This window comes from Chionomys nivalis, chromosome 26 (genome assembly GCF_950005125.1).
Source record: "Chionomys nivalis chromosome 26, mChiNiv1.1, whole genome shotgun sequence".
NCBI classification, from domain to species: Eukaryota; Metazoa; Chordata; class Mammalia; order Rodentia; family Cricetidae; genus Chionomys; species Chionomys nivalis.
The window spans coordinates 18,428,573-18,454,697 of record NC_080111.1 but is presented as its reverse complement, the minus strand read 5'-3'; the positions used below and the strand labels follow the sequence as shown (position 1 = coordinate 18,454,697).

Here is a 26,125-nt window from a genome sequence, read left to right as displayed (position 1 = left end):
CTTTCCTCTTCCATCTAATTGAGCCTATTTATCTACTGAGTATTTAAAATACAAGCTCTTCCTAACTAAAATATTCAAACAAGGTCATTGGCAAACATTTGTACAATTCTTATGGAATAGCAAGAAGAAATACTTAGCAAATTCATATAAAATTAAATCAATTATCCAAATTATTATGCTTTGCTCTTTTTGTTGAATAAAAATTTAAATTCACTCTAACATGGTTTTGTTACAATGCAGAGCGATCATATCCCATTAATGATTTAAAATCTATCATTTTATAAACACTATTTTCTTCCTGCCGAATGAAAATGGGACATAAAACTGCGGATTAGATTTGAGATTTGGATCAAGGCAGAAATACCAAAGAAAGGTTTGCATACTATCAAAATTTAACTTTAGCTTCATAGCATGAATGACCTTAATCAAATAAAAAATATGCTCCTGAAAAATAGGAAATATGCAAAAATATTTTAATTAGTATGTACACATGGGCTGGTCAGATGTCTCACAGGGAAAGGTTTTCTGCCAGGACTGACAGCCTGACCCCTGGACTATACATTATAGGACAGAACTGATGGTGGCAAGCTGTCCTCTCTCTCTCTCTCTCTGACTGTGGACGACAGAGCCTCACTGATAACAGAACGAACTCACCTGCTCTGTAAGTAATATGGAGGTATTGCTGTATTTCTTGCTTGTCTCTGACCCGAGAGTCACGAACCTCAGGAGGAACAGTGTCAAGGAGATGCACCAGATCACCAGCTCCCAGTTGTAGTGACAGTTGAGGAAGATCTCGTGCACGTGAAGCAGCTGGGGAGCACAGAGCAGCAGTGTGAGCGGCTCACCTCGCTTCAGAGCACAACGCCACTTTACAGGACTGCTCGTGAACGGAGCAGTGTGTTTTTAGGACACTTATCATGACACACTGCTGCACATCAGAGGTACAGAGAATAACATAACCAATAGTTGCGGTTCTGACACTTGTACTTTTAAAATATTAATATTTTACAGTATTTACTTCAGATTGAAACAATATTTCAAATTTAGTTAAAACCTTTACATTTTCTTTGTTCCTGCTTTCTGAACCAACACAACTCTACCCCAAGGTAAAATTTGTGTTTATCTTTTCCATTCAGGTTTTTAATAATTTATAAAAAAAAACCAAACCCCTATTCATCCTGTGGCTTTATTTCTCCTTTCCTAGTACCGAGGACACAGCCAGGGCTTTGTGCAGGCCGGGCGAGTGGCTTGCCACTCACTCTATTATGGCGCCACATCCATCTCTCGACTTTTACGTCAGTGTTACCACCCAACACAACACATATCCATGTACTTTCTTTCTCGCATCCCCGAGGGAGGCCAGCAGTCCCATGCACATGCCATAATGCATGCACGTGTGATGGTCAGGACAACCCTCAGGAAATCAGTTCTCACCATCCACCATGTCGGTTCTGGGAACTGAGCTCAGATAACCAAACAGGCTTAGAAAAAAAGCACCTTTGCCGTCTGGGCCGTCTGGCCAGCTCCAGTTTGTTTTTTTTTATTCTGCTGAACCTTGTTTCTAAGATTTACCCATGTTGAAACGTTCAGCTTTAAATTAGTTTTAAGCCCTATAATGACGGTAAAAGAATCAACTATAATGACTTTGGTCTGCTCCAGCAATCAGCATTTACGCGGCTGTCGATTTCTTTGCCACCAACAATGCAGCAATGGTCTTGTGTTTCCTTGGCCACATATGCAAGACTTCTGTTAGGTATTAATACGTAGGGGTAAAACTATTAGTTCATGGGCAGTCACATCTCCAACTCTCTAAGATGGTGCATATTTATTCATCTCTAAGAGTGGTACCACTGTATGCTCAGCCATGTTTCTTACAACTTTTTTTCTGTTAGGATGATTTTCTTATTGACTTGTGAAGATAGATTGTAAACACATTCCCACTAAAGTCTTGTTTTCCCAGATCTGGTCACTGATGGTGCTCTTTGTAGTCCATACATTTGATTTGTGATTGGATTTAAAATTTCGTTGTTTATGTTTAAATCTCTATTCTGTCTAGAATTTATTTTCCGGTATGAAAATAAATTTTGATTTTCTCTAGTCTTATTTCACTTCCCATCACGTCAGCCTTCTTGGGTTGGTTTATGACAGCACTGTATCGTATAATCTGCATGGTTTGCAGGACTGTTTCATCCACTGGACATTCCGCTTCTCTGTCAACAGCACCGTCTTCCTGTACTGCAGAAGTCAGTCTATATCTCTGCTCAGGCAACATGTTGCTCAAAGCTCTGGACTGTTGCTTCCCGATGAACTTTAGGAAGCTTACTGATGTTAAAAAGCAAAAAAACCAGCATTCTGTTTAAGCGCATGTGGCTGCGATCCCAACCATTCTCTGAAGACGGTCAGCATACATATATACATGTCTAAGGTGTCATGGTTTAACCCATTTACACATACATACATGTCTGAGGTGTCATGGTGAAACCCATTTACACGTAAATACATGTCTGAGGTGTCATGGCGAAACCCATTATTTTGTAGAATAAATACTAATTCTCTGCTGAAAATTATAATTTGTTTTCTTCATTTATTGAGATAGCTGTAATGTTTTCCTTTAGTAAACCATGGGTATGAAACTCCATCAGTGGACTTTCTGAAATTGAAAATCCTCCACTGCAGGGATAAACCACCTTAGTCGTGTTCACAGCGTCAGGCTTTCCCTCTGAAACATTCTGTTGAAGGATTTTATATCTAAGGAATACGTTAACTCCAGGTTTTCCCTTTACATGTTCTCACGTGGTTCAAAGCCTGCACTGTATACGTGTGTATTACGTGTGTAAAGCCTAAAACAACAGGAGACCAAGACAGAATAGTAAGTGATTAGGAAGAACGAGAAGGAGGCACACAAAGACACCTGAGACGTGAAGGGACAAAAGAGACTGGAGCGTGGGGGGGGGGGGGGGGGTTACAAGAGATGCTCACTGTTGTAGGCAGTGGGGGAGAAGCATCAATGAAAACACACTCCTTCAAAAACAAGATAATGATATCTAACACCCTCTAAGGTAATTGAAAAATATTAAAAATTCTGTTTAGGAACTGAATATTTAACTAGGGACGGATGTAACAAGTCAACTTACCTGAGCACAGCAAATAAATACAACTGAGATTGTCAGCAAGAAGGCAGAAGAAACAATGACATCAACTGATCTCTGAGGACCTCGACGCTAGGGAAGAAAGGGGAAGACTCTTTAAAAAGGAGAGAATTTCCACGCTTTCAGTTAAGGTGCGACAGGCTGGTCATAACCTACAGTGCTGAAAGTATACCTAACTTGCCAGATGAACTGTATTGTAATGTGTTATTATTTCCTTATAATTTTACAACGCTGTAAATATGGTATCTACACAGCATGGATTCCTTAGTGTAGCTGTTTTTCACACTAAACTCACACTCACAGACACATGTGACAGCTGAGCTATGATGCTGACACTAAGTCACGGTCACAGACACATGTTATATCTATGTACTAAACTATGGAAGAGGGTATCCACCAGGTGCTCTGAGGTCAATGTCAGGGAGATTAATTCAGATTTGTGGGTCAGGAGTGTCTATCTGCCTGGTGAGCGTTCCTAAGAAAGTGGCATTTCACATCATCTCTAGAACAAGATGACATGTAGCACTGTCCTAGGAGAGGAAGATGGTTTCCAGAGAGCCAGGAGACAGATAGGAGAGCAAGGCCCAGACCACGAACAGCAGCCAGAACATACTACGGCTCTGTTCCTTATCCAAGAGTAACAGACTTCCAGAAAGACGAGAAAACTGTATGATCCTGGCAGGCTGAAGACAGGAACGCTAACGCCAGAGAAGCAGCTGAGAAACAGATAACAACGGTCTCAATAGGGCCGTGGACACGGAAACAAGGAGATGGGAACAGATTTAAGACGTATTCTGGGAGCAGAAAGGTCTGAATGCTGGAGACCAGGACAGAAGCTGCAAGGATAATGTTAGTTCTAATTAAGAGCAAATGGAACAAGATTAACATTAAGTGAACTTTTCAGAATAGAATCAACAATGTGTAAAAGAACCTAGCACCTACTTAGGGTTCGTAATTTTACACTAAACCAAGCAAAAAAATCACATTCATCCTTCATGAAACATAAATGCAACAGTGAGGAAAAAAATGTCAATTTGTAGCATTTCCTGATACACAATGAGTTAAATTTAAAAAACCAAACTGATAAAGAGAACAATGAAATTTTAAAATGTAAAAGCAAATTTTTTCTATTCCTTTCATTGTTACTTCAGAAGAAAAAGCCTTAAGGATCTAGTTCAGTGGATTCTCAGTCTTTGGGACAACTTTATCATTCACTGTTTGCATAAACATCCTTGAACATGTCTGCATACTCCATAAATAGTGAACCTCGCTGTTATTTACTATAAAAAGAATCCCCAGGAAAAATGGTGTTATTAAAATCAACCCCGGGTCTATTTCCTAGGGTCTGGTGCTTTCAGACCACGTCCACAAACATCAATATTATCTAAGCCATCGAAGACGGAGCAGCACGTAGAGACAACTTTGCACAGTGACTTAGAAGAGCAGTAAGTCTCACTGGTTAGAATCCCCAAGAATGGTTTATAAGTAGGGGGCTCCCTCTGCTGGTTCATGAGGACTATTCTAGGGAAAAACAGAAATCCTTAATCCAGCCTTTGGATGAGAAATTGTTGGCTCTATTAACAAGCCCCACACCTACAGACAAGACATGGTAACTGCTGGGAAAGATATGTATTAAGAGCGCATGTATCAACAGCATTCTACCTTGAGATAGGAACGGAGAGACAGCCACATTTTTATATTCTGCACTTTCTTCAACCGGAAATGAGGAACCTCAGATTTCCGAGCTCTCCTTGCAGATGTCAAGTGTCCAAAGAGTTTTGCAAAGAGCAGTCGCTAGAAAAGATTAAGGTGAAGATTACTGTATAAAATATTGCATAATTTATACAATTATTATATGAAATATGAATTGTTATGACAATTACACACCTAAGGAACACTTTGAGGGCTACAAAAGGGTAAACTAGTATTCCTCAGACTCACTTGTTTATATGTTCTTTCTGCTACACACAGCAAAAAGAAGAAGATCCAGACAAGAGATACTCGAACCACAAAGCTTATGAGGACCATAGAGAGAACCATGAAATCTTCGTTAGAACCAACAGCGATCACACAAAGCTCTGAGGCGGAATGGGCTGTGAGTTGCTCCAAGTCTGTTGCTTGGGACAGTCGGAAAACAAACGGAGTTAAGCCCAGGATTAGGGAAACAGCATTTCCAAATATCTGGTATCCTATACCTGGTACATGGCTGTTCACCTTAGGAAGTAGGGGCAGAGGGGAAGAAGAAAAGAAAGTGGACATAAATCAAATTTAAGGTAAAATGAATTCTAATGAAACTTCACTTTTTTATAACAGGATTTAAATTTTTTTTTAAATTTAATACATTATGAAAGAGCCTGCTGCACATTAATGACAAGATCGCTAATTGATAAGTAGATGAAAGGAAGATCAATCTCAGATATTGAGAAAACTATGCATGTTATTATTTTAAGTTAGAAATATTTACAAATATTAGAGTGTTGAGATCAATACTAAATAAAACCCAATTTGTTGAAGGAAAAGTTGAGGCGCCAATGAGACGGCACAGCAGACAGAGACGCCTGTCATCAGCCCTGACGATTGAGTGCCATCCCTAGGACCCACACACGGAGGAGAAAACCGCTTCTGAAAGGGTCCTCTGACTTCCACACCACACTGAGACACACGCATGCTAGCCCCCAAAACAATAAATGGAATTTAAATGTTTAAATGTAATTTAAACAAAAATGTAATTAAAAAAAAAAAAAAAGGTCCCGGTGGTAGTGGTACACATCTTTAATCCCAGCACTCAGGAGGCAGAGGCAGATCTCTCTCTGAGTTCGAGGCCAGAGCCCGGTCTATAGAGTTTCAGAACAGCCAGGACTACACAGGGAAACCCTGTCTCGACTAATCCCCCAAAGAGGAGAAAAAAGTAATTATTCAATAAATCCTTAACTTTCACCCTTTCCCTAAAGGACACAAGTTCAGAACTCACTCTGTTCATTATCATCCCGCTGATCTCAAGCACAGACAGGTCTGCCTTCTTACAGTCATTGCCTTCCCACACAATGGCACTGACTTTCTCTAAGCCCGGGTGGGAACTGTGAAGCCAAGGCAAATGAGTCTACAAAAAAAGAGAAACACACTTATTACATTCACAGATAAAAGTGTCTACAAAATGACACATAGCTGTATATGGATGTAAAATTGTAACTACACTAAATAAAAATTGGTAAATTTGTAAGTGGAACATATTTATCTGTATAGTAGTCATATCTATGCACATACAATTTTAGCTACATTACAACTTCAATTAAAATTAGTTATACATTAAACAGATCACATAAGAAACTGCGGTTATAAAAATGTAGAATCTTAACAAATATCCTGTAAGTTAAATATGCAACAAAATATGTTAGCAAAAGTGCTTAGCTGTCATCCAACCAATTGAAGGCTAAAAAACATGGATGGCAAATTGTATGATGGATGTGGTCCACCCTATGATCATCCGGGACAAAATATGACAGCCGAGATCTTTGAAAACTACAGGATTCAATCTCATCCGGGAAGAGACTCGCCCTCATTATCTTTATTAACTGATTTTGTTACTTTTGTGGCATTCTAAAACAGCATTTCTGGAAAGGATCAATTAAGCCTTTTTTTCAAAGTGTTTTAGCAAACACTGTAAGAAGAAACATTAAGAATTACAAATATTTTCTGAAATACAATACTTTATTTCCCAATGTTTCAAGAAATAATAACAGTTACAAACTTGCAAAGCGTGGTTATCTGTTTTGGACATACAGTAGGAGTGGAGTAGGTAATGGATATTTGGGCTGCAGGTAGCAACAAACACAAACCTCTCACAGCAACACACTATGCCACAACACGCTATGCCACAACACGCAATGCCACAGCACATAGCCTAAGGCCCATGCTGGAGCGGGCCTCACCTGTTCACGTCACAGTATCGCTAGCTCACATACATCTTAAGGATTGATATATTTCCCACATTTTATATAAAGAATATGTTTGGCATTCACAGTAACCTGAGAAATATGATCAACAAACTGTTGACTTTCTAATATTCCAAAATATTTCCATGAATTTAAGAAATGTAATTTTTCATACAAGGGAGATAAAGGTGCATCAATAAACTTTAACTGAAATTGTCTAAAAAAAATCAATAATATATTAAAAAAAGAAAAGGGATTTTTTTATCTCTTCTAAACAATTTTATCTTTTCTAAATACTTTCATGGTCTTTATATATTTCAGTACTTGAGGGGTTTACAAGCGTTGAAATGTTACTGTTAACTTGTTACCTTACTACAAGTGATGTTTCATAACTTGTGACAAACAATATATGCCAGTTTAGAAGAGAAGTAATTCTGTATCAAAATATGCATCAAATTTTCTCTAAAACTTAATAGATTCTGAACTACTCTAGAAAAGGGCTGGAGGTGTCGCTTACAGGTAGAGTGTTCTCTAGGATGCGATAGGGCTCGCATTCAGTCCCTGGCACTCTGGAGGCAGGGAGGGACTTTGGGCACAAAATGTAGGAAAACTGGAATGACAAGCTTAGCACAGGCGTGTCCCGAGACTTAGCACGCAATCCCTCCCAGCGTGCTTCTCCTCAGACTCCAGACCCTGTCAGGCGTCAGTAACACTAACCCGCACAGAGTTAGGTGAGCCAAGGACGTAACAGATTTTAACCAAGTAATAACAGAGTCTCACTGGATAACAGAAATCACAGGTCTGCTCAATTACACAAGATTATGTTAGTACAATGGAGGTCAATCTAGGAACAGGAGAAGAAAGATAAGAGCTTCTACGCTGTCCTCAAAGCACTTCTCCCCAGGTACTTTCACCAATACTTGGCTTCATTTTCTTACAGTCAAAAGGCAAGAGAAGATGACCATGAGAACGGGTCAACTTCGAGTTATTCAAAAGAACCCTCAACGTGGGTGTGCTTTTGTCAAATACACGCTAAAAAACAGGCTTCTTTAGACAGATAGCGTGGAGAGAGTATCACTGTACATAGGCTTCTAGAGACAGTGTGGAGAGAGCATCACCGTACACAGGGTTCTAGAGACACAGCATGGAGAGAGCATCACCGTACACAGGGTTCTAGAGAGACAGACAGCGTAGAGAGAGCATCACCGTACACAGGGTTCTAGAGACAGACAGCGTGGAGAGAGCATCACCGTACACAGGGTTCTAGAGACAGACAGCGTGGAGAGAGCATCACCGTACACAGGGTTCTAGAGACAGACAGCGTGGAGAGAGCATCACCGTACACAGGGTTCTAGAGACAGACAGCATGGAGAGAGCATCACCGTACACAGGGTTCTAGAGAGACAGACGGTGTGGAGAGAGCATCACCGTACACAGGGTTCTAGAGAGACAGACAGTGTGGAGAGAGCATCACCGTACACAGGGTTCTAGAGAGACAGACGGTGTGGAGAGAGCATCACCGTACACAGGGTTCTAGAGAGACAGACAGTGTGGAGAGAGCATCACCGTACACAGGGTTCTAGAGAGACAGACGGTGTGGAGAGAGCATCACCATACACAGGGTTCTAGAGAGACAGTGTGGAGAGAGCATCACCGTACAAGAACCTACGCTAAAGGGCTCCTAAGAGCAAGGGATCACAGTTCAGAACGTCATCTTCTGCCTCTGCCCCATGGCACTGCCTCGGAGGATGTGCTGAGAGCAGCCGCAGCTGCCGTGGGTCGCATGTGGCCTAGGCAGGCTACACACTGAGGAACTTAGGTTTTCGAGCTAACAGTTGGAATTCTTTTCATTATTATTTTTTCAGCTTCACCCCAGATCTCCGGTGCTTTCCTTTTATCTTCATTCAAAACGGAAACTTTGAATTGCAATGATGTTATGTTTTATTTCAAATAAATCCACTAAGACGACGGCTTTACTTGGTGTTTCCAAGTATGGGAACAGAGTCATTAAAATCCAGCTGTACCTACCGGAAAATATTATCACTTGAACATGGCTTTTTGTTTCATTATAGACGCAGCCATAAATAGCAGAGAAAATTTTTCTCCTATGAAACGTTTGTTACTATTTATAAATATCAGGAAACTATGTCCTGGCAATATTCTGAGAAGAACATGCCCATCCGAATGCTCAGTGTTTCTTCCCAAGGAGACATTCCATCTTCCTGGGAGACATAAAACAGTCTTGCAAACCTAACGCAGACCTACAGCCAGACAAGAAAACAACTTGGTAGCTTTTTCATTAAAGGAAGCTAATGTCTGCCTGACAACTAGTAAGACTGAAAAGTGTGAGCCTTCCGTAAGCCTGGAAATATGAAATTGTACAGAAAAAAGAGCCCTTATTCCAAAACCAATACTAATATAAGTGTAGGATACCAATCAGATATGCAGAATAGAATGTCAAGTGATTTTTTTTTTTAATCTCATAGAAAAACAGAAGGATGAATCGAACATATAGGGCCAAACTATTAACTTCAGGAATCACAGGGAAAATAGCTCAGATATTTCTTGCTACTTGCCAATCCATTTACTACACTCAAGCAGTCCAGATGAATATCTACAAGCTCCTCAGCCAATACCACATAGTCTCGGGGATTAGTCGCTACTGGGTCCCTCAGATCCGGGGACCCTTAGCTATTCCCCTGGCCACAGCAGGAACTGCCTCACCTCCGAAATGAGTCAGTAGTAGCTCCCTCCCATCTGATCACGTCTCTGGAACATCATTATCCTTCAATTTATCAGTCCTTTCCTGGCTAAGCTGCCCTCTGGACTCCCACAGAAATATTACTTCAGACCCCCTTTCTTGGCTCTTTTTCCTCCTTAGAGGACCCCAGCCTCCTGGGTCTCCACTGCCGTGCCCATTCTATGCACGCCTTTCTGCTACCCAGAGCGTGTTCTTACCCCTGCGAAAGCCTGGCATTACCTTCTGTTAGAGCTCTTTGGATTTCTCTGTACCAGCTTCCTCGTATGTAAATGTGCTCAGTATCTTACATCCTAAAAACCATGCTCTCCACTCCTTGATTTCTCACCTACCCTACTCTATCTTCTCACGTGTTCTATGCTGTGCTTTGTAAACACCCGATTCAGACTCTGAACATCTCATAAGGAGCTTGCTTTCCCCTGTCATTTTGCAATGGGCCTGAAGCCAAAACCAATGGGTATATTTTTAAAGTGAAACCTTATCATTCAGCTTCTCAAGAGGTGACTTGACCTAATTGACCTTTTTTCTCAGTCTGCTCAAGCGATACATTTCAGGTAAACTTGGAAATTACTTTGTATACTTCTCTGGTTAATCGCCAAGTTTCACATGTCTAAATTTCATGCTTATTATTCCCTGGCATGTTTTTATATGCCAATTGCATATGCTTTAATTCATAAATACACTTTTTGAATGCTTTAAAATTTTATATAAATGGTATACTACACAGTTATTCAAATTGCTTTCACTCAAAAAATTCATACTTCAATTTGTAATTGAGAATTTATATTCATAAAACTTACTCGTGCTGACACGTAGCCAAGTTAAATTTCATTGCCATAAACTGCTTTATTACAAGGCTTGCCTGCTGGTTTCACTCCTGCTGTGCTGCCCGTCACTGCAACGAAATACCTAGCAAAAAGTAACTCAGCCAGGAATGTTTCCCGTGGCTCCCAGTTTAACTGCAGCTCAGTGTATCACAGTAGGAAAGACATGGTTCTAGGGGCGTCTTGGTCGAGGTCTATGGTACCAATGAGGAAATAGAAAAGGAAAAATGCCAAGACCTGCCTGGCTTTGTTTTTCTTTGTATTCAGTCTGGGATCTTAGCTCAAGAGATGGTACCACCTATCTTCCCCTCAGATGAGTATCCACCCAAGCACACCCAAGGTGGATTCTAGGGGATTTCAGATCCAGTTAGGGACATTGAAGAATAACCATCGCAGCTATGCTAGCTTATTCCCCCCACCCCCCTAGGGTTTCTCTGGGTAGCCCAGGTTGGCCTGGAACTCACAGGGATCTGGATGCCTCTGCCCCCCAAGTGCTATGCCTGATCTCTTAAATTTTTTGAAATCTGATCAGTAAAAAACAGTGTCTCATTGCTCTAAAGTTCATCTGCCAGACCACGCACAGAACCAGCCACACTCACACAGTGCTCACCTGCTCTCTCACACCTGTCCTCACCGGGACCACGCACAGAACCGGCCACACTCACACAGTGCTCACCTGCTCTCTCACACCTGTCCTCATAAGTTACTGCTTCAGATCCTTTTGTTTATTTTTCTATTGAGTTGCCCCCATCTTTGCTTCTCTCCCTCCCTGTTCTCTGTCCTCTCCTCCCTCCCCTTCCCTCTCTCCCTAAGCCTTTTCTGAGACAATGTCTCCAGGTAACCCCCTGGCAGGTTTCCAACCCACAGAGAGGCACTGGCCTCTGCCGCTGGAGTGAGCGCTGGTGTTGAAAGCACACACACGCAGCCAGCACCGTCTGTTAAGCTAATCCTCTGCTTTACCTCTGTACAGCAATACCAACAGCTAAAATGTTACAGACATCTTCTGAGGACTGTCTTTTAGTAACATTATCGCTTGATTTGAAAGCCCGAGTTTTTTAAATTAAGATATTCCTAAGTCCCCCATCTTGTTTTTGGAAGTTCTGGTAAGCTGAAGTAATGAAGATGACTACTCTATACTCTTGCTAAATGCTTTAGACTTTTCCCTTTACACTCAGTGCTACGTGCAATACATTTTAATGTGTCGACGATCACTTAGCCCACCATCTTATGGTCTTATCTTTCTTCACTGAGTACTGATGCTATTTATGCCGTACATTAGGGATCCATTAAGAGCACTAATCTATTCCTGCATTTTTCTTGACTGTTTCATTGTCTGTGTATGCACCCACATAAAACTACCCTATTCTTAATTTAAACTAAAACTTTGTATCTGTAGAGAACGTCCATCTATTGTTATTTGAAACTGTTTTGTTTGGTTTCTTTGTGTAACAGCCCTGACTTTTGTTTCGTTAGTCCTGGCTGGTGTGGAACCTGTATACCCAACTGCCTCCATCTCCAGAGTGCAAGGTTTAAAGACATGTGCCAACACACCCAACCATTTTTGCCATTTTTAACATTTCATTCTTTAATATGTTCTTTGACTGGTGCAAATCCAACCAAACCTGATAGACTAATGAACAAAAAGGCTGTCAAAATAAAAGTAAAAACAGGATAGTGGACATTTCCACATGGTACCTACTTTTCATAAAAACTAATCCTGAAATCAGGCTCAGAGTTTGGTTGGTATCTACAGTGCAGAGACAGCAGGGGGATTTTTACCAAGAGAGTGACCATGCTGACACCCCAACCTAGCCCCACCAGCTACCAAAGCTGCACAAGAAGAGGACTGACTGAGCCATCTCCTAAGCTGGCCCTCAGGCTTGTATGTAGACACTGGACTGACTGAGCCATCTCCTAAGCTGGCCCTCAGGCTTGTATGTAGACACTGGACTGACTGAGCCATCTCCTAAGCTGGGGTGAGGATTTTTAAATCCAGGTTTCTGGACTGCTGAGTGACGGATGGAGACACCATTCACCAAGATTCTGAGTACAGAAAGAGAAAGTTCATAAAGGAAGACGAGGGATTTCACTAACATGAGACACTGGACATTAAAAGAATTCAACACAGTACCGGACTCAATTGTGCTTTTCAGCACCTTAAATGTGATTAATCCAAAATGAGATGTATACTAAGGGTTCAGCCTCAAGTTTGTAGGCTTAATATGAAAAAGGCTATCTATATCATTTTTATTTTCACATTAATTATATAGTAAAGGAATAATATGCTGAATATATTTGGCTAAATAATGCATATTGGAATTTCACTTTTTAAACTGCTTTTATTGAGGTTAATAGAAAATGTAAACTTGCACACATGACTGTATTTCTACTGGATAATGTGACTATGGGTGCTTAGTAATTCAAATTTGACACAGATTTTGAATCATAATATTAAGGGAGAATTAACGCATGAAGCATGTGAATTTGAACAGGACAAACACAGACTGACCCACAAACTCCATCTTCTAACTCAGGATCACAGATGTGGAAAGACAGAGACACAACGACAATATAAACACCGAGACTATAGTCTAGTGAAGCCAGACCACAGGCCACATAAAAACAACAAAACAACCTTGTGAGTATTACTTCAACTGAATGTGAACGTCTGTCACCTCTGTAAGATTTGCACATACGCTCAAAGGAGCTTGTCTGATAGCCCCGCGCAATCCGACACTGTAAACTAACCTGGTGGAAGGGGTCGTCTCTATATTCTTTTTTCACACAGGGGTTAATCTGCGGATTCCCCACATCTGTCTCACTGGTACAAGATGAACGGCATTCTGCACAATGCAACAAGTCTTCCCACAAGACATCTTCCGTTTCAGATTCTGGCCTTGTGCTCTCAGAGTCCTGTCTGGAACTTGAACAGCGAGAGCTGCAACTAGTACCCGACTTAGGGGCGTCCTGAAATCGAGACAGTCTTTGACATTAATACAATCTGTGTATCCTTCCCAACTAGTACCCGACTTAGGGGCGTCCTGAAATCGAGACAGTCTTTGACATTAATACAATCTGTGTATCCTTCCCAACTAGTACCCGACTTAGGGGCGTCCTGAAATCGAGACAGTCTTTGACATTAATGCAATCTGTGTATCCTTCCCAACTAGTACCCGACTTAGGGGCGTCCTGAAATCGAGAGTCTTTGACATTAATACAATTTGTGTATCCTTCCCAACTAGTACCCGACTTAGGGGCATCCTGAAATCAAGACAGTCTTTGACATTAATACAATCTGTGTGTCCTTTCTGACTCAAGATTTTATCAGAACCGTACACTGCTACTTCTCCAAAAACAACAAGCATACTCGTCTGTCCAAGGATAGTGGCAGAGACAGCGAAACATTACAAGGACAGAGCACAAAACATCTGAGGCGAGACCCAAAGGAGTCGCGACCCACAGGGGAGAACTGCTGTCCTAAAGGCTTGTTCTCCTGTAAGACATGTCCCTTAAAGTCAGCTGTTTCTAAGGTCGTGTCTGGGGGAGCTGACCCAACTGCTGAAAGACCATTTATTTTAAAGTTTTTATAAATGAAACTAAATCTCAACCTTATACAATGTTTATTAACTATAAATGTGAAATAGGTTGAAATGTTTTCAACGCGATATTTATTTAAAAATCTAACTTAGAAGAATAGTGCTCTGCTCTTCAAGAGCCCAACAGGTAAAGCAGCTGCAGACAGCACAGATCCCAGGAGCAGGACTCACGTGGGAGTCAAACAGCTTAGTTACGCAGGAGAGGGGTCACCGATGAACTTCTAACTGCACAGAGTAAGATTCTGACTTCCTGTTATTTGGCCTAAAGCAGGCTGTGGGTGATAAGGCCGTATGTATGTGGGCGCACGAGTCTTAGGGTCTGCTAGTGCACTCCTTGAGGGGAAGACAACACCAGGGTAGACGTGACGCGAGGGCCGTCTCCCAGCAGCCTGTAACTACTCACACACACAGCACCTCATCATTTTCTCCAGAAGTTCACCTCAAGATCATCCAGAAAAAGTGTCTGCATACTGTGAGAAGACTACAGACTGGCAATGGCTAGAAAGTATCAGAGGGGTGTTTCTTTGGAGCTAGGCAACGGAACTTCTTGTTTATAGAAAGTAAACATTAAATGGAATGAAATTATTTTTCTACCTAAATAGTTTTAAGTTCTAGAGATGTCAGAAAGTTGGGGAAAGTTTTGAGATAACCAATAAATAAATAAATAAATTAAAAAAGAAAAGATCGAATCAAAGAGGAAAATTACTGAATGTTGCAGTGTGGGTAAATTAACAACTGGCAATAGCAACGTGAAAGAAATTAACTTGGGAAAAGAACGTCACTATAATGAACTGTGGAAAGACTGACACAGGACAGCTGACTGCCTCCGCTGGTAAGGGCGCTTGGCTCCGAGCCTGGCACTATCTAGACACCTGACCTGGGTCGGATCCCTGGGACTCACTTGGTGGGCAGATAATCATCTCCTACAAGCTGTTCTCTGAACTCCACATGTACAACAGAGGCACCCTCCCCCAAACCAGCAAACAAACAGTAAACCACCCACTAAGTGTATGAAGAGTCATACAAACTTGAGGGTGCACGGACACCTACTGATCAACGCTACGCTATCCATCAAGATCGTAGGACAGAGCCGGGTACGGCGGCACACCTTTAATGTCAGCGCTCAGGAGGCTGAGGAGTAGGAACCTGAACTGGAGCTAGCCTGGTCGATGCAGCAAGTCCCGGGACAGTCAACAGAGATACACAGTGAGACCCTGTCCCCCCCCTCAAAAAAAAGATTGGAAAACAATACGTATTGGTAATGGTGGGAAATATTTCAATAATAACACTCAAGTGTTGAAAGTAATATAACACAGATATATGTGCATTTATGTAAGGTCAGACTGTGTACCTCATTTGCATAATGCTTTTTATAATGGTGTGCCTTTCTATTTCGAAGACTGCTTTCAGACGCTCTGTCCACATGGCAGCGCGGAGAGTACCCCGCCTCAGGACCTTCCTCGCTGGAGACTTCGTCAGACACATTTGCTGTCTTCCTCTGGGTATCCTGTGGGAGCCAACAGAGGAACTGTAAGTAATTCCATGATGTCTGAGCTTTGAGATAGCAATTTCTACAAATTATACAATACAGATATCACATATATCTTCAAAATATCAAATACCAAGAAACGATTAGAACTACCTAATTTTCTGAAGAAAAAATCTTATGTTAGCAATTATACTCTTAAGTGAACATTTTCTTTAAAAGTAATTCAAGTAATTTATCAAATATTATTCTGTAACTTTTGTTCAGGAAAGGATCTGAAATACCTTACAGAAATATGAATAAGAAACAAATATAATAGAGGCCATTTGAAAGAAGTTGAAAGACCTTAGGAAAAAAATCATATTTAATCAAGCTACCTGGTCAATTAAAAGGCCCATCACTAACTTAATAAAAGTTATGGGGATGAGAACCGAGCAGTCGGAAGAGTGTGCATGGCTGACACATACGTATGATCAACCGTAAGAGACACTCGTACTTTAGACAGTCTGAAACGGAAAGACTCAGGAAGCCTGAGCTCCACCCATGCTCTTCCAGATACCTTCACAGGTAATAAATATGTGCTGAACATGCACTGGAAACCGTGTGAGCCATATGACACACAGGATGCTTATAGTACCAGTCAGCTAACACTGAGTAATCAAAACCTGCAGTCAGACTGAACTACAGAATCATGATGACTCACAGGCGATACTACAAAACAGAAGTACATTCACCTAGAAAAACTCAGGAAATCTTTTTGCTCCCTTCAACACAAAAATGCCCGTGCTCATATTCTGGAGTGCTGGGATTAAAGGCGTGCACCCTCACGGTGGCTCACAACGTCTGTGACTCTAGTTCATTCCAGAGACTCTGATGCCTTCTGACCTCTGCGGACACGAGGCACACATATGGAGTACATATATACATGCACATGCATAGGCAAATAAATTATACATTAAATAATATAAATTGTACACACACATAAAGTAAAACCTTTTCACAGTTTTATGACGTGTCTACAGCTGCATGGGTTTATCTCTAGGTTTTCTACCATGCTCCATGGTCCACAAGTCTGTTTTTGTGGAAGCAGCATGCTGCTTTTTCACTATGGCTGGGTGGTACAGATTGAGGCCACGTAACATGATGCCTCTAGCCATGTTCTTTCACTTAGGAATGGCTTGGTTATCCATAGTCTTGTATCTCCCTATGAATTTTAGGATTTATGCCCCTCCCCCAGTTCTATAAAGAATTTTAATGCGATTTCATTAAATACAGATTATTCCGGTAGTCTAGCCATCTTCACAGTATTTAATGCTGTCAACTCAGGAGTACAGGTCTTCCCACTGTCAACTCAGTGTTCCTCAGATTCTTTTTACGGTATTAAGTTCTCACTGTAGAAACTATTATAAATGGGGTATTCTTTCTAATTTCTTTCTCGGCAAGTTTGTTACCATTCTATACAAAAGTTACTGGTAATTAATTAATTGGTATATTAATTTTGCATCCTGCAAATTGCTGCAAGTGTTTATCACATCTAAAAGTTTTGTGGTTGGAGTCCACGGTATCTTTTAAATACAGACTCATGGCATCTGCAAATAAGGAAAAATTTAACTTTTCCTTTCCAATTATAACCCCCATTGTAACTTTCTCTTGTCTTATTACTGTAGAGAAAGCTTGAAACATTATAATGAATAACAGTGGAGTGGGAACCCTTGTCTCATTCCAGGAACATGTTCCAAAAAACTAGAGCACCCAAAATCTATGCGGAACCATGAAAGATCCTGAACAGGAGGAATCTTGAACTAAAAGAACAGACTTTACACAAAAGAATCAATAACATGCATTAGGACTGCTGTAACCTCAACTAGCTGCTGACAGATGAGTGATTATTCAGGCCATAAACACAACCAAACTTTGTCATTTCAAGAAAAAGAAACAACTGGGAATATGTCAGACAAAGAAAGACTCAGACTATACATTATTACACAGTGTAATGTGCACACACACACACACAGGGTGGGGCTGACACGGGGGTCACTATTACACAGTGTGATGTGCACATACACACAAACACACAGACAGGGTGGGGCTGACACGGGGGTCACTATTACACAGTGTGATGTGCGCGCACACACAGATAGAGTGGGGCTGACACGGGGTCATTATTACACAGTGTGATGTGCACACACACACACACACAGACAGGGTGGGGCTGACACGGGGGTCACTATTACACAGTGTGATGTGCGCGCACACACAGAGTGGGGCTGACACGGAGGTCATTATTACACAGTGTGATGTGCACACACACACACACACAGACAGGGTGGGGCTGACACGGGGGTCACTATTACACAGTGTGATGTGCACACACACACACAGGCACACACAGCCAGGGTGGGGCTGACACAGGGGTCATCACAGCCAGGAGGATGAACAGACAATGGCTGAGGAACAGACAGGTATAAATGATAGGAGGAATAGCTTAATTTCTCTAATTATGATTGACAAACTACTGCACATCTCAGCAAAGAAAGTGCCAAGGGTTTCCCAATGTTGCCAACATATGATAAACATTTGTAGCTAATAGGCCAATTACCTTGATCCCATCGTATAAGTTAATTAAATGTACACTGTACCCTATAAATAACGACTGAATCAACCAAAAAAAATTAAAGAATTGTTTTCAGATCATACATAAGCTAAAACAGATGTATAAAACCAAAAGTAATTAATACAGAGAAAGCAAGGTATTTTCTTACAGAATTAAGGGTCAGTGCCTAGATCAGCGCCAAGAACAATTGAGCTGAGAACAATTGAGCTCTTCCGTTCGGTGTACACTTTTATACACACATGGAAACGGGGAGAAAACATAAGGGTTAACAAACATGGACCATGAATTCTACGTGAAATGGGAAGTGAAGGAAAGGGTTAATAAACACAGACCACAGATCCTAAGCTGCCTCAACATTCCGGAAAACCCAAGCCAATCAATTCGGAATGTACCAGGTTACATTTCCGATCATGTTATAACCACACCTACCTGACTTCAAGGTCATCTCTATTATCTATGAAAGTTCCCAGATCAATTCCAGGGGAAACATTTCACTTGAGAGCAATCCACGTTAGTGGACGTAAAACCACACAAACTCAAAGTGACACTGACTTTGGCACGGACACTCCTTGGAGTCCGGGTGGCCCAGGCTGTATCTTCGGCTCGAATGGTTTCACACTGAGGCTCGTGGTCCTGTGCTCCATCCTCACCGCTTTTCACAGCCCTTCTCCCATCGAGGGACACATAGCCATTGTCAGTCTCAGTGGACTTATCGATTGAATTCTTTGCTTTCTTTGACCTAGAAACAAATAGATACAGAAATGTTATGTGTACTTAGCTTATTCTGAATGGTTTGATAGAAACTAAACTCTGGCACTAATTATATAAAGCAGTATTTTTCAGAATATTAATGGCTATCTTGGTTTTGTTTACAGTAAATGAGAAATAATATTAGATAAAATAGCAATTCAACTTAAAATCCTAGTTTAGTTTACGGGAGGTTTTGAGGTCTTACAAATAGCAAATCACAAGGGAGAGTCCTAATTTACCAAAGAATTCTTTGCTTGGTGTTTGGACAATGTCTAGAATGAGAATTTTGCCCAATTTGTTAATGTTAATGTATTTAAAACTTTTATTTTAAAATGATTATCTTTGTAAATTCATTAGGTAAGTTATAATAGTGACTTAATACATCCCAAATATTTTACCTTTGGTATTCGTAAGTATTTGGTAAGTTCCTTTTAACGTACAACAGAAACATAAAACCTTCTGTAGTGTAAAAATATAAGGAAAAGGGAACACTTAATCTAAAAGTTATAAATCTGGCAAAAGTAAAAGTGGAGAACATAAAATTAAGAAGTAACCTCTTTCCCTTACCAAAAGAATCTCTTGGAAAAAATAATGACCATGCTGTTTTTAGAACCTACAAGGCCAGAATTAAGGATATTGATTTTTAGGAATAAAATATTTATAAACTACAGGGTAGGAAATAAATTTAGCAGGCAGATGTTTTAGGAGTCTTAAAAGGTGAATGTAGCTCCCAAGGGAAACCCTTAGCAGACATGTAAATCCTACAGCAGAAAGGGCGCCTCATGCAGAATAAAGCCCGACCTCAAGCTCTGTGTGACATGAAATCCAAGAGAAAGAGAGATTAAGATGAATGGTAAAGAAAATGGGTGATGTGGAAAGGAGGCTTAGGAAAACAGGGTTCAAGTTCAAGGAGGGGCACAAAGGTCCCTTGTACCTTCTCAGCCTAGGGAAAAATATCACGCTATCAATAATGCAGGCGCTGATGAAAAAAAGCAAAGTACCTGGAAACTGAAATAAACTCACAGTACGCTGGAGAAGTCTTCACGAAGGCTGATGGAAATTAAAGTAGATTGAGAAGGGAAAGGGAAGAATATGAAGTAAGACAACTACAAAGTAGATGCAAGAATCAGAGCCACGGAAGAGTGGCCTGGAAGCCAGCAGGCAAGGAAGAAAGAGTGGGCTCCGTGGAGCCGTAATGCCTTTTCCCAAGATGGATGGGTAAGCTGGGAATGAGCACCAGCAGAACACACGCCACATGACCTCCCAGGCACGCATCAACACCTCCCCTCCTTCATGCTTCTCCAGAATACTGGGACACTGAGGAGACAGGAACAGTAAGCCACTAAGGTTTAGTAGCTATATGACTTTCTTACTAACCAAATGCAGACAAATCACTAAACCAGCCTTAAGGACAAGAAGAAAATATTAAATGTAAGCACCTCCCATGCAGATAAAGTGTGACCCTTGAAAGGTTAGAACAGACAGCAGAGGGGGCTGGTAACAGTCGATGGCAGCTAACTGTGGGAACAACGTGAAGGCAGAATGCCATATGCATCCTGTCGACCAGAAGACTCAATGTGTATGTAAACACACTGAGGGCTGCTGCTGCTGAAGATACAGAAATAGAAAAAAGAATGGACTGGTGAGATGGCTGAGTGGTTAAGAGCCTTTGCTGCTCTTCCAGGGGATCTGGGTTTAGATCCCAACCCTCGCAGGGCAGCTGACTGTGACTCCAGTTCCAGAGGATTGAATGCCCTCTTCCAGCCCTATGGGCATTGCATGCAAGCTGTACATGGACATGCATGCAAATAAGACACCCATACACATTTTTAAAAAAAAGGAAAGAAAAAGAATGCACTGAGTGGTACTGGGGCTTGGAGTCATCACTGAAAATTCATAGCTAGCACACACACATATGCAAGCAGGAATAGAACTATACCTGTTTCATATATTGCAATAGACATGCTATGATTGATAGGTACAGAGTTGAATGACACATCTCTAAAATACTTTTATCCATGCTGAACACCCCACTAGCATCCTGCACCCAGATTTTGGTTTCTAAACAGATTCTCCCTGAAGAAGTGGCTGATTTCAGGACTGGAAGTCGAGGGCGCACAAGCTGAACCAGGAACATCCTGGTGTGTTAGCTCGGATGACAGGAAGGAGCTGTTAAAAAGTCAAGGACACTCCCAGAGGTCCCCCACTGGGTATGGTGATGGAGCTGGGAACAGAACCATGTAGGAACACCATCATTCACACAAAAATCAAAGGCTCCTCAGCCAAGGCAGTGAACGTTGTACAATAACAGATGTAGGCTTCTGTCCTCTGTCACCATTCCCCAATGCTTTTCGTCCTCCTCTTGAGGTCCCCTACCTCGTCTTATAGGCTACGTCCCCCTTTACAATCCCATACTCAGAGTCATATACATTTCAAATGTTAGAGTCCACACGAGACAGAATATGCAAATTTTATCTTCTGAGACTGGGCCACTTCACTTAATATAACCCCCTCTGTATTTCCACCCATTTTTCTCCAAACTTCATTTGTTCTTAACAGCCAAACAAAGTTCCATTATGAGACACGGCATTTTCATGGTCCAGTCTTCTGTTAGCAGACACGTGGCTGGCTCCTCTCTGCTCCTGTGACTAATGCAGCTGTAAACACGGAGAGGTGAGGCTGCTGCGTCCTTTGGGAGCACGGCCAGCAGTGGCAAAGCTGGATCTATCCCTATTCTGAACCTCCACACCGACTTCCACAGGGCTGCACTCGCTAACAGTCTCGCCAACCGTAAAGAACGGTCCCTCACTCCCCACAAACCTGGAAGCATTTGTTGCTGTTTATTGTCTTGATGGTGACCATTCTGACTGGGGTGAGATGGGAACTCCAATGGTTTGAATTCGCCTTTCCCTAGTGGCTAAGGATGTTGGATTTAAGAATAAGAATACCCAGTTGTTTGTCCCTTCGTTGAGAGCTGACTGGCAGTCTTACGTTTGAGCGCTCACTTCTGTAGATCTTTAGACGCTCTAGATAGGCCTGTGGGTGCCTGTTTGCTCTGACAGCTTCCCTTGCTATCCAGAAGCTTCTTAATTTCATATGGTTCTGTATATTAATTACTGAAACAGCTTAAAAGAAATTACCTTATCCATTTTCCAAGAACTAATTGTGTCCAGTTACTTACGACTCACCCTGAAGGTCACTCCTTGACAAAGGCGCTTCTAGTGTCCACCTCCACCCCAGGGCCCTCTTCTATTTACAGCCCTCTGCTTCGGTGGATTATCTGTAACTCCCCTCTACGAGGCCCCCAGCTTCAGTGCTTTGTTACCCACAAGTACCATAATGCCTAGTCTGAGTAGTACTTAATGAATACTGTTTTTATTAAGAAATAAAATCAGCTATTTTATGAACTAGATTTTTAAGAAGAAAATCGTCTATGCATAAAAATGTACGATCTCATTTTTATGGCCTACCTCTTTAATTTCTGGATGGTGAGATAGGTGTAGAATTTCCTACAATGCATTATGTGTGGTACTTAAGATGAAGAAGTCCTGTGTCAAAACTACTCAGGGGGAGCCGGGCGGTGGTGGCGCACGCCTTTAATCCCAGCACTCGGGAGGCAGAGGCAGGCGGATCTCTGTGAGTTTGAGACCAGCCTGGTCTACAAGAGCTAGTTCCAGGACAGGCTCCAAAACCACAGAGAAACCCTGTCTCGAAAAATAAAAAACTACTCAGGGGGAAAAGAACCTTTAAAATATACTAGTTTAATATACTTATTTCTCAAAGGAAATAAGTGATTATACTCTAAATAAATGATAAAACTATTACATTTTTCATACGGAAAACTTTAGCCCACAAGCTGGTACAACTTTTAAAGAACTTGCCCCTAAGATGAGCCCTGGTCTAAAATCTAGTTCACAAGCTTAATGAGTTTCTAGCTGTGCCCATCCATCAACAGTTCTAAGGAACTAGGAGAGAGACGGGCAAACCTCTTCTACTCTTGTCTGCAGAAGACAGCTAAGTACCTGCTTTACAGTGTAAACGACTCAACTACAATTATATTCACCAAAGGCTAAATTTTAATACTTGTACTGAAATTTTCCAGTGGGGCTGAACTTATATAATGCAGCATATTTGATTCCGCAAATAAAATCAGTGCATCAAATCTGACTCTCACTTTAGTGTTATACACAATGAACAGAGGTGCAACTCTCTCCACACGCACCCCTGCAGTGCTAGACATCCCCAGCAGGCAACAGCACAGCCCGAGACAGAAGTCTCAAGAGCAGGTCCATCAGCACACTAGCTAACACGTGATCCATGTCTCATTCTCGGAACTTTTTAATTCACTAAATCTATTGTATAAAGTTAGTCTACTCAGAAACCAGAGCACAATTCCTTTCGGTTGGGCTGCTCTTCAGTAGCATGACAGATCTTAAAGGCGATGAAAGAAAACTGAGGATATATTAGAATTCAGACATAGGTACAGAGTTGAAGAAATGCAAACTCAAAACCTGACATTCCCTGTTTAATCTTTTCAATGGGAGCTACATTCCTAATGAAAACAATTCGATGAATTAAAGTACTAAACTTGGAATCTGGGTTAATGTCTATATTTTTAATTTGACACTTGGCTGATTTAAGCAGTTTTCCTTTAAGAACGGAGCGTATGCAGACACAATGTAAGACTTGAACATCACGTTTCATTCTGGCCTCTAGAAAACCGTATCTGTCACAGCTATGAACTGCACTGTTTCGATCCCTTCTTCCACTGGTCACATTCACTCAGACACCTAAGTAGAAAAGCCAGTTTCCCACTGTCCCCTGAGAGTAAGTCTCAGATGCGGGGTTGGTACTATTCCTGCTGCTCCTTCCCAAGCCCAGAGCACAGGGCCTAGGATTTCAGAATTCAGTACAGGACTCCTAGAGTTAACATCTCTCCTAGGGCTTGTTTGTCTTATGTGGGCAAACCAAACCCTAGGGAGACAGTGGAAAATGCTTCTTAGATGTATAGTAGTAATAACCACACAGAATCAGCCCACGGGAGCTGGACCCTGTGGTACCAGAGACTGACTGTCCTTGGACGCTGTGGTACCAGGGACTGACTGACTGTCCTTGGACGCTGTGGTACCAGGGATTGACTGTCCTTGGACGCTGTGGTACCAGGGACTGACTGTCCTTGGACGCTGTGGTATCAGAGACTGACTGACTGTCTTTGGACCCTGTGGTACCAGGGACTGACTGACTGTCCTTGGACGCTGTGGTATCAGGGACTGACTGTCCTTGGACGCTGTGGTACCAGGGACTGACTGACTGTCCTTGGACCCTGTGGTACCAGGGACTGACTGACTGTCCTTGGACGCTGTGGTACCAGGGACTGACTGACTGTCCTTGGACCCTGTGGTACCAGGGACTGACTGTCCTGTCCATTTTCAAGCTATGGACCCACAGAAGAAAAACTGAAGTCTGGGTCTCATCTGAGAGGAAAAATGAGGTAAACTTCTAAAGAGACCAATCTAAATGCTGTCCATAATATAACAATATCAATTACAGAAGTCAAAACAACAAACAGATTCCCCGAGAACTCTTTATCTCTGTTCTGCTATTTATAATTGCTCCTCTGAAAGTCTTGAGAAATACTTAAGAAACCAATTTTAACTCTTGCATCTCATGAATGAAAATCTGTTAAACAAAACAAGAGATGAGAAAAATAGAGACCAAGTTAAAAACAACAACAAAACCCTCCTTAAGGGAACAGATGATTGGAACAAGGGCCATGTTACTGTTGTCAAAATGATTTAGGAAACCATTACTAAAAAATCATGAACAGTAAAAATAAGCACAGGATACAATTGCTTAATGTATGATAAACTTTATCATAAAACCACAAATACAAACTGATGACAACTCTGTGAAGTAGTTAGCAAAAGCTGGCAAGGTTATTAGCAAAGTTGTTGTCTTAAGAAAGGAATTAGTTATGTGCAGTATCTCTTGTCTTAATTTATTAACTGAACATCTTCAGGTACAGCCACAGCTTTTCAACTAGTTTTCTAGTTTATGCTATGCCACGTGTAAATCAGCATAACTCTTACCTGTCTAAACTAAGTGTTCAAAGTAGTAATAATAAAATATTGAGATAGGTTTAATTTAATTTTGAAGTCTGCTATAAATAGTTTTTTTTCCTATTTGGTCAATACTCATTGATAGAAAAACCCAGGGATTAACAAACGAAGAACTTTAGGCTGTACTACACAGTTTGACTTAACTCAAAGTGCTTATTTCACATAATTTTAGAAAACTGAGGTAGATGTAAAACAAAAAGCAATACAAGTCACACGGTGTATTACCTACAATACTGATAAAACAATGAAATAATTAACAGAGTATAACAATAGTTGAGAAAAATTTTATAAGTCAAAAAATCTTTAAAAGAAAAGGAAAGAAAAAATGCATTTATCTGGACAGCAGTAGTGCACACTTTGGATCCTACCACTTGGGAGGTTAAGAGCAGGCGGATCTCTGTGAGTTCAAGGCCAGCCTCTACAGAGCTAGTTCCAGGACAGCCAGGATGACACAAGAGAGACCCTGTCTCTTGAAAAACAAAAGTAAAAACAAAACAGAAAGAGGGAGGAGGGGGGGAGTCTTTACTACACTTTGCGAGTATATACTCATTCCCATGGAAATAACACATTTACACCTAACCCTAAGTAAACTTTATCCTATTTCCCCTTAAACTATAGCACTCTGATTATAAAATAAAACGAGTAATGAGACTGTAACATTGACAGCCATCACCACTCACTATCTAGAGTCAGAGCGTCTTTATGTCCCAAAGCCTTGAGTAAATACAAACCCTGATAAAAAGAACGCAGCGTGCCAGAGATCTCTGAAGACCGCGCCAACACCGTAGGAGGAGCCTGCACTGTGGCTCGGGACCACCCCCTCCTGGGTGTTGTCTGTGGTGCTGGATCCATCTCCTTCCCTATGGACTTCCAAATGGGCGGCTTTTCTTAGTTTCC

The 26,125-nt window shown here is 41.4% G+C and overlaps 1 protein-coding gene across 6 annotated transcripts in view; it reads right to left on the bottom strand.

Annotated features, from left to right (window-relative positions):
• Positions 1–26,125, bottom strand: part of Phtf2 (putative homeodomain transcription factor 2) — a 90,347-nt gene that overhangs the window by 6,291 nt on the left and 57,931 nt on the right. For 3 of the 6 annotated variants that reach the window (XM_057758490.1, XM_057758492.1, XM_057758491.1), the window contains exons 7-15: positions 25,960–26,124; positions 18,912–19,098; positions 15,611–15,766; positions 13,412–13,630; positions 6,121–6,249; positions 5,091–5,363; positions 4,812–4,943; positions 3,135–3,221; positions 655–810 (exon numbers count right to left, since the gene is read on the bottom strand). In XM_057758490.1, coding sequence (XP_057614473.1) covers positions 655–810; positions 3,135–3,221; positions 4,812–4,943; positions 5,091–5,363; positions 6,121–6,249; positions 13,412–13,630; positions 15,611–15,766; positions 18,912–19,098; positions 25,960–26,124 — 1,504 coding nt within the window. Of the gene's footprint in view, positions 1–654; positions 811–3,134; positions 3,222–4,811; positions 4,944–5,090; positions 5,364–6,120; positions 6,250–13,411; positions 13,631–13,661; positions 13,853–15,610; positions 15,767–18,911; positions 19,099–25,959; position 26,125 lie in introns of those variants that run through there. The other 3 variants (XM_057758494.1, XM_057758496.1, XM_057758495.1) reach the window with 3 other exon arrangements.